Source organism: Vulpes vulpes, chromosome 16 (assembly GCF_048418805.1).
Source record: "Vulpes vulpes isolate BD-2025 chromosome 16, VulVul3, whole genome shotgun sequence".
Classification (NCBI taxonomy): Eukaryota; Metazoa; Chordata; class Mammalia; order Carnivora; family Canidae; genus Vulpes; species Vulpes vulpes.
The window spans coordinates 80,005,833-80,018,573 of NC_132795.1; the positions used below are offsets into that span (position 1 = coordinate 80,005,833).

General features: G+C 36.0%; 1 protein-coding gene across 50 annotated transcripts in view; it reads right to left on the reverse strand.

Annotated features, from left to right (window-relative positions):
* Positions 1–473: 473 nt before the first annotated feature.
* The window catches only part of NRXN1 (neurexin 1), a 1,110,734-nt gene continuing 1,098,466 nt past the window's right edge, over positions 474–12,741 (reverse strand). For all 50 annotated transcript variants that reach the window (XM_072741157.1, XM_025992633.2, XM_025992632.2 and 47 more), the window contains one exon: positions 474–3,951. In XM_072741157.1, the coding sequence (XP_072597258.1) occupies positions 3,644–3,951 (308 nt within the window). In that variant the 3' untranslated portion in view covers positions 474–3,643. The remainder of the gene's footprint in view (positions 3,952–12,741) is intronic.

Genomic DNA, 12,741 nt, shown 5'->3' on the forward strand with positions numbered 1-12,741 from the left:
TAGTTGTGCAAGGCACATTAGTTCTTATGATCATTACTACCCTATGAGGTTGATATTATTACCCATAATTTACTAATGAGAAAAGTGAGAGAAATTATATCTGTCAACTTGTAGCTAGTAAAAGATAGTACTGGATTTAATCACAGGTTTACTTGAATTATACTGCTTTTTATAGAGAAAATCCTACGTATGAAATCAGCATCTTCATGTTGTTTTTAACTACTTCTTACAAGTTTGCAGTTTCATGGAGAGCAAGATGCACAGATGTAAATAGAGGTACATTTAGTGACTGTATCTTAAATCTATGAATGTAGATGTGCTTACTGAATATTAAAACCCAGAAAAAGATCGGCAGTATTCATCCCCTGCTTGTCTAAAGGGCAGGTTTTCCTTTCAAATTCAGTCTTCCTTACTGGGCCACTTTTCCCAAAATGGTGCCGCATACACTTTTTTAAAAATCAATAAATCCACAGTTGTATTAAGAAATATTTTATTAACAAAACAGTAAATTCCACTTGCTTAGCATTTCCAATAATGGATAAATTGGCCTTGCAACAGAAAAAACAAAACAAAACCCTTAGATACCCAATCACACAAAGCACTAGAAGGGTAGGGTCATGTGGCCTTTCTTTAATGTCTTGGGGATTGACCACCTCACACATTATTGTAGTATTTGTTTTTTTGTTCTTTTTTTTTTTAAAAAGGCAACACATTACATGGATAAAAAAGAAGCATACTCAATCAGAAAAGTTACAGTCTAGAGATGTAATCAAATTTATGCCAGGTAGTGTGAAATCCTGTTAACTGCAAACTATTCATGGAACCCTGATACATTTGATATGAAGATACTTGGGATCTTATTCATGTCTTTTTTTTCTCTCTAGCTCATGTTCCTCTCTTTTCTTTCTCCATTCACAAAGAAAGAAAGAAGAAAAAAAAGAAAAAGATTGCTAGATTTTGTGTAGGCCAATAACATTAGAAGTATTTTTACTGACAATATTAGATTATATCATTACATGAAATTTTAAAATTTATGCTGGAAAGAAACAATGAAATCAATCCCAAACAACATGCTTCATAGATATACTGCTTAAAAATACCATTATTTAATTTATTTTCTATCATATTTTAGAATCTTTCCAGTTGGAAACTAGGTTGAGTTCAGTAGATCATACGGAAAAGCAACCATTTCTTTTTAAAAACCTCAAGATGTAAATTAGTGGTTTCATATTTACCTTCTTATTTCACTGGCTTTCCCTGAGTAAGACTGAATGAGAGGAAAAAAAAAAAAAGACATGAATTCTTTAAGCTAGCAAATTAAAAAAAAGAAGAAAATCTGAAACACAAGTTATAGATACTAAATTTTAGTTTTAAACCTCTACTTTCTGGGTCATGAAAAGCCTTTAAGACTTTTCACACAACACAATTACTTGGCAACCATAGATAGTGGTGATTTGCTATGAATTACACATATTTCTAAGGTGCTGTATGTCTGAAATCCAGGCCACTTTTTGGCTTTTTTCATCATCTAAAGTATCACAAAAGATGTTTTGCATTTTTTGCCTTTGCTGATTAAAGCTAATTGTAAAGGTATTCTCTTTTATGAAATCTAATATCATTCTTTTAGGAGATGTTTTAAAGTAATGCGACCAATTTTTACTGAGGCATCACCTTCCAATCTAATAATGCATTTCCTTTGCATTGCCTGCTCATATTAATAATTTATTGCTATGAACATCATTGAAACAATATGCAAAACAAGTGTATAATCTATATTTCTCTATTACTTAATGTGTGTTAAACTAAAACTATATTTAATGATATATATGAAAACCAGAAAAGTTAAAATATGGTCAATAATCAACAAATAGAGAATGATTTTTTAAGATGGATAGTAATACAGAATCAAAGATTACTAAAAATACTTTCTTAGTTGAGAAAATGTTTACTTTCCAAAGTATTTATCATGCACATCGAGTTCAGAGATTTTATATACATATATAAAATCTCGTATGTATGATTTTATTGGAAACAAAATTTTTAATTGCAGCAGCCAGGGTGGTTAAGGTATACATTAGCCCGTTTTGCTTCTGTAACCTCCCCCACAAAATGGTTCATATTCATGCAGCAATATACCAGTGATATTCTATTTGATAAGAAAAGGTTCCATTTCATTAGGGACTAAAATATTCTCAGGGTTTCTTGGAAGCATGATCTCAATGAAGCAAATCACCCCATTTGTCATCAATACCTTGGCACAACTATCTTCCTTCCTTCCTGCTTATCAATTTGTCAGTAAACATTTGCTGTTATATATATGCTTGGGTTTTCCATCATATTTGATGGATTCCTCTGGATCTGTGTGTGTGTGTGTGTGTCTGTGTGTGTATTTGCGATTGTAAATGATGAAAGTATGTGGAAAATGTGAGTATTTAGGGGAGAAAAGAAGATTATAAGATACATATGTATATATTTTACCTTCTAATTCACACCTTTCATACAAATACTAAAACTTAATTGCAACAGAATGAAGGCTGTACATGTTAGAAAAAAAAAGTAGCTGAGTCTTTTTATATACATTCATACATATCTTCCTTAGAATAAACACTACATTGTAATTTTTTTTAAAAAAGTAAGTAATTGTGGCAATTTATAATGGTGGCAAAAAAAAAAAAAAAAAAAAAAAAAAACAACCCTGAAATAATTGTTGCTCAGATGTCATAAAACTCCCTATACTTAGCAACACTTATAACATTGAATTTACCAAAAATGGCTGAAGAGCAGAGATATATTTTGCATTTTCTATACAACAGGCTATAAAACGTCACTTATCACAGTCCAGAAAGCACACAGAGATGGATTTTATATAAACATATGTAATAACATATTAAGCGTGCATGAAAATTTCCCAATGATTGCATCTATGCCCTCTTGTTTTTTTGTTTTGTTGTTTTGAAATTTTAGTGTGAAAATGTGCCTTATATTTCACATTGTTGAAAATAAGGCCTCCATACTTTTTTTCCCTCACCACCAGAAAGGGGCTTTTTGAATGTGTTCCTACACAAGTCTTCAAAAAAGCCAGCACTTTGTTTCAAATGCAAGTTCCAACCACTGCTCCAGTTGCGGCCAGGTGGCAAACCCAAAGGTTTGCAGGTTGGGTCATTCAAAATGACACAGTCTTCTCTGGCAATCGGACTAACTGACTTCTCAGGAAAGCGCTAGCACTTTGGCTAAATCCAGGATCATAGGTAGCTTCTTTTTTTTTTTTTTTTTTTGTGTTGTGTGTTGTGTTGTTTTTGTGTTGTGCCTTGATGTTGTAATACTCCTTTGCTTTATGAATGCGTGCGGTCATCACTGTCTTTTAGGAATGTTCCAGCAACATAAAGACAGGCAGAGTAAATGAAAACACTGTGGATGTTAGGGAATTTATTGGCCCCTGTTTTTTTTTTTTTTTTCTTTCTTTTTGGAGAAACAAGAGCATGAGATACTTGTTTTTATTTTTTAAAAACAGTCTTTCCTTCCTGATTGCATTCCCTGTCTTCTTTTGTATGTGCTTCGTAAAAAGGAAAGTAAATAAGTTTATATTATGTCTCAGATAAAATGAAGACTATTTCTATACAAGGGTCTTTTTAAGATCTTGGAATCAGACGTAATACTCTTTATCCTTGTTTTTCTTATTTTTGTTGGCGCTTTTCGCACTGCTGGGTTGTTTCTCCTTTACAACAGCCCCATTGGACTGTGCTGAGTTACTGATGTAGTTTCGACTCTCGTCCACATGGTATGAGCCTTCATCCCGGTTTCTGTACTTGTACATGGCATAGAGGAGGATGAGGATGCACAGGGCGGCGGCAGCTACTATCCCCACCACCATGCCCGTGGTGCTGCTGGACTCCCGAATCACTTCTGCGGAGCCTGGGTAGGGCTCTCTCCCGCCGGCTCGGGTTGGGTTAGCTGTAGGAGACAGGGCGAGAAGAAACATCGTGTGATGACTGGGTTCACCCAACCCCCGAGAGCTATAACATTAGAATATATGTGTACATGTGGATCTTACTTCTACATATTATATATGTATATAATTACATACACATATTACCTAACATTTACCATCTATTTCCAGGCCTAATGGAATAACACCCACTGCTTTAGGGAAAGTCTACTGCTGCTAAATGTAGCAGTCCCTGTGCCTCACGGTCACTAAATACTAGAGACTATGACTCAAAGCACTAGAGGGGAGATCTGTTGCTATCTTTTCTTTATCACAGATCAGTTAACAAGATTTTCTAAGTGCAGCCCCAAATAAGCTTCATGCAGCTCTTAAGGGCCACGTTGATGTGTTAGGTGAAAAATCATAAACCCGACATGGTAGATGAAATCATAATGACACTCCCTTATACTATCAGAGGGTATTAATTTAGCAATCAAGTTGATGTTCATACAGAACACTCAGGGCTAACTCCAGACTCTGAATTATGATACCTAAATTTAGTAATACTTTAGAAATCTGATTGCAGGGCAGCCCCGGTGGCTCAGCGGTTTAGCGCCACCTTAGGCCCAGGGCGTGATCCTGGAGACCCGGGATCGAGTCCCGTGTCGGGCTCCTTGCATGGAGCCTGCTTCTTCCTCTGCCTGTGTCTCTGCCTCTCTCTCTCTCTCTCTCTCTGTCTCTCATGAATAAATAAATAAAATATTAAAAAAAATAAATCAGATTGCATCATACAGTAATGAATACAGTACTGAACAGTAAGATAATCCAAGCATTCTGAATGGACTCTCATGCTTCCTTAATAAAAGCATGATTTTAGTCACATCTTTACAAACTAAAATAACACTAAGTCCTTTTCTGTCGGAGGTGTATTTATTCATATAAGTGTAGTATGTATCACTTATTCATTGGCAGTGACTGAGTGACCACCAAAACTATATTTGGGAGGGTGAAGTAGGAAAATATTTTTTTCAGTTTTATAGACTATCTAAATCGGATATGAGTCAGAATTTAGTACTTAATACATAATAACGAATAAAGGACTGCCTAGCCCACTTTTTTCAACTGACAAAATTCTCGTTTAGTCTTTCCAATGTATAAATAAACTCTTCCATGGCATAAGAAATGGATTACAGGGTTCATTACTGTCTTCTCCAGGGCATAGTCAGGCACTGAAATTGATGATAGATGGAGAGAAAAAGTCCTGGAATTTAATATGTAAATGGGGTTTGGAGAGCGAGGAGCAGCTCTTTTCCTCTACATAAGGAACTTTTTTTTTTTTGAAAATATTTTAAATGAATAGTAACTGTACAGAGATAAAAACCAATCCTATCTCTGACCCTTAGGTCATTTTTCTCTATGGATTATATTTTCTTTCCCTGAATCTCTGTCCTCTCTTTTGTCTTACAGAAAAAGATTACTTTTCTGATGCAGTGAATTAAAAATGCTAGAATTTTCAAAATGTCATTTTTTTTGTAATGCATTAAAATAATCTCAAGAATGAATTAAAATAATCTCAAGGTTGTAAATATGTATCAGATACAGATAGATATGTGCATATAAATGGTGTGTGTGTGTTTATATAGAAATTGAATAATTCAAGAAGACTAAAATTATGACTATTAAACATCATTTAGGAGCTATTTTTTAATATTTCTACAAAAGTGCCTGTTAAATACTGGTAGTCATTTACCAGCCATAGCTCTGAACTGCTCTGTAATTCCATTTTCAAACATCACCAAGACTTCCTCTGCATAATGGGGGTTTCTCACTGTCACTTTCCTTTCGTTCCCCAAATAAAGCCTTACAAATAGAGTCACTTACAAAGTACAGCCCTCAGTCTCAAAGCAGCAAGAGGCTATGTTCTGGAGCTGCAAATTGTATCAGGTGAAACCCTTCTATTCTGAGTATATTCCTGCATGTTTCACAAAAGCTAATGTAATGTTGCTGAATAAAAGGCCGTAGAGTTGCTTCTGTGGCCACGGTGGAAGGAGACAAAGACCATAATCCACAGTATTTGATTACAGGAAATTAATTCCCTCTCAAGAAGAACAGAACCTCCTGCAGGATCTCTGTCACTACCTCACAAACCAAAAGCAGCACTTTCTCTCTCAAATATGGTCATCTTTGCCAAAGTCGGCCAATTAGCTCAGCTGCTAACTTCCACGGAATGACAACTTTTTACTTGCTCATTTGTGGATCATTCTTTTAACATGGTATCTTAAGAGCTAAAGAAAAGATTTTATTTAAATGTACATAAATCTTTCCCCCCACCCTGATGGAATGCTTTTATTTTAAACACATTTCCATAATTACCTCATTTTGTCTGTCAGAGAAGAATGGGGAGAATGGATATAAAATCCTCATCATATACTTCATGCTAGTAAGAACTGAGAGTTTTAATGAAATGCAGGGTTTAAATGTTAGAGTAGATATGTTCATTTTTTTTTTTTCTAGTTAGGAACTGGTATGATAAATGGACTATCTTATCCAAGAATTTTAATCTTACTTTTATCTGCTCAAATATTTCTGATATATTTTCAGAACAACTGTGTCAGAGCACAGGAACAACAAGTTGATGTTAAAACTAGAATGAGATTCAAAGACCAAAGCAAAGCCTCAAATGCTTCAATTTTGCCATATGGGCATTTGATAAACACCTTCTATTTAAGGAAAATACTCGCCTTTTTTGCAACTCCAGCCAAAATGTTGCTTAAGTCACATGCAGGCCTAAAAATATCTCTGTAACCCATATGTAAATAAAGATTCTAAATACCATTTTCTAAAAATAGCCGACCAAAAAATGCCAAAACCCAATGATGAAACACTTTACCCTTTACCCATCAATTGACATTAAAAAATTAATAACTGTCACAGGTATTCTAATAGGTCTGTTTGCAATATGCAGTCACTTCCATATCTCACTGATTATTTAAGAACTTTTTTTTTCAGTTTTTGCTTCAAATCTGAAGGCTAAGTGACATTTTTCTTAAATTTTGTGCTAAGATCAGAAGTGTTTATACACTAAAGACATCTCTCCCAGATGTACAAAAAAGACTAGAGAAATTTGGGGCGCCTGGGTGGCTCAGTCAGTTCAGCTTTGGACTCCTGGTTTTGGCTCTGGTCCTGATCTCAGGGTCCTAGGATCCAGCCCTGCATTGGGCTCTGCTCTCAGTGGGGAATCTGCTTGTCCTTCTCCCTCCCCTCTGCTCCTCTACCCCACTCTCTTTCTCTCTCTCTAATAAATAAATACATAAAATCTTAAAGGAAAGGCTAGAGAAATTTAAATATATTTATAAATTATAAATGTTGCTTCACTTATTGTTATAAATGGTTTATTTTGATGATCGCTGGAAAGCCTCTGAGGAGATTTCACATTAATTTAAATGCAGTGAATAGTAGAAATAGCTAAAAAGGCTAAATGCCTTCTTATATAATTTAGTTAAAATTTTATAGCAAAAAAGAAACACAGTCATCTCTTAACCCTTTATAACAATGAGAACAAAGGAACTTAATCAGAGAAATCCATAGGCAATTCTTTTATCTCATGCATTTGAGAATTTTGCAGCTCCTGTACAGTTTATAATACACTAAATCAAGGCATTGTACATAAATACAAGAATCTATATGTGTTTCTTCTGCAGTGTTAAGAAATAAACAAATGAACTAAGGTTTACTTTCACTCTCTCTCCCTTTCTCTGCTCCGCCCCCCATGTGATGAGAACAAACAAAGTAAAGGAGAGTAAAGGAGGAGCAAAGAGAATGGAATATATACAAATCAGCAGTAAGTCCTTGAATGGTCAGAAGTTAACTGACTTATAGGTGAAACTAAGCTAATTGGACCAGAGGCACAAGGAGCCCAGGTCAATGGAAACTTTTCATTGGAAGACCATGGATGGGGACCGAAGAAGCCAGAGCACATGAGGACCCTCTGTTAGGACTGGAAACAGGCAAGTAAGCATTCAACTGTGGTGGTGGCACCAGTATTTTGAGTTGATGGTTAGGTCACAAGCCAAAAAAAAAAAAAAAAAAAAAAGAAAGAAAGAAAAGAAAAGAAAAGAAAGAAAAGAGTATATGAAATATTCCAAGTGCCCGTTTATATCCTCTTTTAATGATACGTAAAGTAGGAAAGCATCATGAATTATACACAATTTCTGTGAACACTGAAACAATAGAAGATTTTTACCCCCATGTCATCTGCACCCATGATGCACCTCAGAGTCAATCAGAATGGAGCGTAAATCGCTGGGTCTACTACCTGCGAGGAAAGCGCATACACACACCAGAATGGCAATATGAAGGCTTTTGATCTCTGCTGGCATTTTTGCCTAAATGATTCAGATGCTATTGACTGCACTGGCCAAGACAAAGAGCTGTCAAAAGGGTTATAACCTGTTTCATATAAGCTACTTTTCAGCTAAATGGCTGTGAAAATATTCCTGGGACTCATGGACGGGTAAACAGTGTTATCTTAGAGGACAGATGAGAACTGATTTTTAATTCTTTCTCTATCTGTTCAAACATTTGGTAGGATCTCATGGTCTCCAAAAGCCTTCTACATAGTCTGTTTTGGCTAGATTAATCAAGAATCTGGGCCAAAGTATGTTAGCTCTATGTATTTTCTTATTTTTCATTGCCTAATTACTACTGTGATTATGTAGGTAGGCATAGTCTTTCAAGTCTTAGGATACTTATTAACGTATTTCCACATTATACCCCGAACCAATTTATTCATATCGGATAATCCATTGTGGAAAATACATAGTAAGTGCAAAAGAATCCAGTGCCTTGTCATATAAAAAGGATAAAAAATGCATTTGTTGCTTTCACAAAAAAATTTAAAAATGAAATATTCAAAATTTTAACTTATCCCTCAGTTTGCTGAGATAGTTATTTTAAACAGCCACGACAGGAAAAGAAATTGTCCTGATGTATGTTCTTTCTTTATTTTTGACAGCCTTTGGCACTGCATCTGTGAAAGAACATCATTTCCCCAAATAAGAACTCATTTCGATCCGGTTAAAAAACACCATGGAACAAACATGTTTAAGTGATATATGAGGCTACAGCAGAGAACAGAAAAGTGAAGATTGTTTGTAGCAGGTCTTATTCCTTAGCAGGTCCTCTGGCCCTCTGCCAACAACTCCAAGCTCCTCTCCACTCTTCCTCCTACTCCGTCCCCCTCTCTACCCCTTCTGTGCATCCTGCCCCGAGCTCATGACTTGTCCTTGAAGGTGGCCCTAAAAGAGCATAACGGGTCAGCAAGGTGTTCAAAGAGTGACAAAACTTATTGCCAAGTTCCTAATTTCAAGTCCCAATATAAAATCATCCTTATTGGCAAAAAACAAACAAACAAATGACTAAATGTGATTTTTTTCACTACAACATAGTCTTTGTGTTTCATCTTGGAATGGTTTACTTTATAATTTAACATTCTAAACTTGTTTACAGAATAAAATTATACGCTTTATCAAAATAAATGGCATCTTGTTACCAATTTTGAACTTTTGGTATTTTATTATGAATTTTGTTCTGCAGATGGGGTATGGGGATATGTAGAGCACATTAAGCCATTAAGCTTTGCACAGGAGCCTGTATTTCTCAGTTTGCCACAGTCTGATTGTATCTAGTCATAACCTTAGTTTATGCAAATGGGGAGCATAAAGCCCACATTTATTTAAGATGATTCACAACTGAAGTTCTAAAATAACTGCATTTTGGAAGGTAAATTTTTGAACATTCGCCAGTTTTTCCAAAGAGGCTTCACTTTGCAGTAGAAAGTGTCTGGCATCCTTTGGTTATTCTTTCTGAGACTGGAAAAATAGCAATCAGATATTGTTATTAAAAAATAAAACTGCTCTTGATTTATGTTTTTCCAATACTGCACAAGAAATGATGCTTATAGTCCTAATTCTGTCACATAAAATGAGGGTTTGGTGGGTGGTGGGACCTTATATTTCCATTGGTGAGTTCACCAAGGCAATAACCATGCCATCAGATGCTCTTTTTATCACTCAAATTGTCATTTTTATGAAACTATTCTGTATACTTGGATGAGCTGTTCTTTCACTGTAATCTTATTATATTTATGTTGTTTCCAAACTTAGCTTTGCAGGGTAAGATTACAGTTTCCAGGCGATTCTTATTGTTTGTTTTATTTCTTCAGTATAGGCTGTTAGCGTATAGGTACGCCATCAACCATGACCCTGTCACATCAAGGATGAGGCAAGAGTTTCCTAATATACCAATGACAGTTTTTGAGTTTTAAGAAAAAAAAATACAAGAGACTGCCAACTTTAAGAAACAGTAAAGAATAAAGCACATTAATGATAAAAAAACCAAACAGAATATGAGTTAATATTTCAGATCGGGAGGCGTATATAAAGGATTATAAAACTATAATGCTCAACACATATCATTCTGCCATCTGAAATTGTTAGATATCCTGTCTTACAATAATCCTTTTTAAAAATTATGGGCAAGATGCATTCATTGAATTCTTTTCTCACTGAGTCTCTGACCAGTCTTTCTGTTTTTTTTTTTTTTTTTTTAATTTTTATTTATGATAGTCACAGAGAGAGAGAGAGAGGCGCAGAGACACAGGCGGAGGGAGAAGCAGGCTCCATGCATCGGGAGCCTGATGTGGGATTCAATCCCGGGTCTCCAGGATCGCGCCCCGGGCCAAAGGCAGGCGCCAAACCACTGCGCCACCCAGGGATCCCCAGTCTTTCTGGTTTTATCATAAATTAAACTAAAAGTAATCAGTTTTAAATTTCTGTCTCCACCCCACCTGCCTAAAATGATCTCATTAGAACAGAGCACTGTACTGTGTTTTAATAGATGTGGAAATTATTATAATTCTAGGCTAGTCTTGGAAATGGTTTCAGATTTATGAGGGAAGATTTGATTTTTCCAGTACCCAGTTTCATTAATACTGTGAAAAGAAAATTGGAATTGTAGGCTCCTGGGGTGTTTGTAAATTGAGATTACCACGTTTTTGTCCCCCCATCTCCAGAAAAATAAAGTTTGTTATTTTTTCCATTTCTGTGCTTCAGTACAATGTGGGTCAGAAGAAACAATTATGATGCAATCACTCAAAAGAATGCATGCTTAAATGCCACAGCTGCAGAAAGGTAGGCAATGATCTGTATGCATGCTCTAATTTCAACTCACACTATGGTTTTTTGAAAGGTGATGAATGCTGGGTGTTTCAAATCCCTCCCATCTTCCCTTCTCACCAACTCCACCCACTCCTTGAATATTCAGAAGTTTGCTCATGCAGGTCAGACAAAAGGGTTGAGAGAGGACACGTCTGACACATCTTAGCCCTTCTGATGAAATGGAGAACTTGGAAATCAATAAGCCTTTTCCACCTGTGTGGCTGCTTGGTCGAACATTTTCCTCTGCTATTTTCAAATCCACAAAGGCACATGTTTGAAAGGAAGTACAGAGGCCACCACTGAGGGATTGAGGGATTGTTATCTTTACCAGAAATCTCAGTACCACAAGGGAAGGGATGCTAGCCACAGAAAAACTCATCCTGTGCCTGTAGGACAGAAATCACCAGCTAGCTCAAGCTACTACCTCAAATGGCACCACATGGAACAAAAAAAGCAATGGACAATCATACCCTGTATGACTTTGGTCACAATGAAAACTAATAGAGGAAAACACACATTGCCCCTCATCTCTGGGGGAGACATTATGTGGCATTTACAGAAGCCTGTTCTTCAATCCTCTTATACTTCATAAATTGTGTACCTATAACTGAATCATCTGCAGCCTTCATAAACTTTAACATGGTCATTGTGCCTATAAGGTTTTATTAGAACCCTTGAGAGTGTCAGAGTATTTACTAAAGTATCAATGTGACCACCATTCTCGTGGCCTTTCATGGCCTGGCCACAGCTACCTACGCAAACTTGTCTTCCATTTCTTTCAAAAGAATTTGCGGCCACAATTTTATTGCTGTCCCCAGTTTCCACATGCCAATATAATTTTACCTACATGCATGGCTCAATACTGCTTATTCCTCAAAATGAGCTTAATGCTCCATCTTTTGTGAAGTTGTCTGAGAATATTCACTCCTTCTGTCAACTAAAATATAGTGAACTAGAGTAATGTTCCAAGGACTGTACTAGGTCTGGGGATAGAGTGGATAACCATAGACACTTCACATTGCCTTCATGGACCTAAACTTAAGTTTAACTTAACTTAAAGTGATAGCTGGACCATGTGTGATGAAAGAAAATGGTTAGCTACCATGCAGAAGTAGAGCAGGAGTTTCTGATTTAGACTAGGGGAGTCAGAAAGACCTGACTTTGTGACATTTATGCTGAGACATGGAAAAGGACTGGAGACTGTCAAGTGAAGGGTGGACAGGAGAGTCTTCTAGTCAGAAGGAATAAGGAGGAACGACCTCGTGGAAAGAAAGAGCTTATTTTTCAGAAATTCAGAAAAACAGAGTGATTGTAGCATAGTGATTGCTGGGGGAGATTGACAAGAAATTTGAAGGTAGATATAAAAATTAACATATTGTCATAGGCCATGCAATGAAACCATACACGATGAGATCAGCATATTGTACATTATAAATAGTAACCATTTTATGGGGGAAAAGGTGTCACTAACAAATGAAAATGCAAGTAAAAATGAAAAGAAACATATTTGTAGCAATATGGCAGACCAAGAGTTAATGCCTCTAAAATACAAAGAGCATGTATCAAATGATATGAAAAAAATAATAATCCATAGAAGAA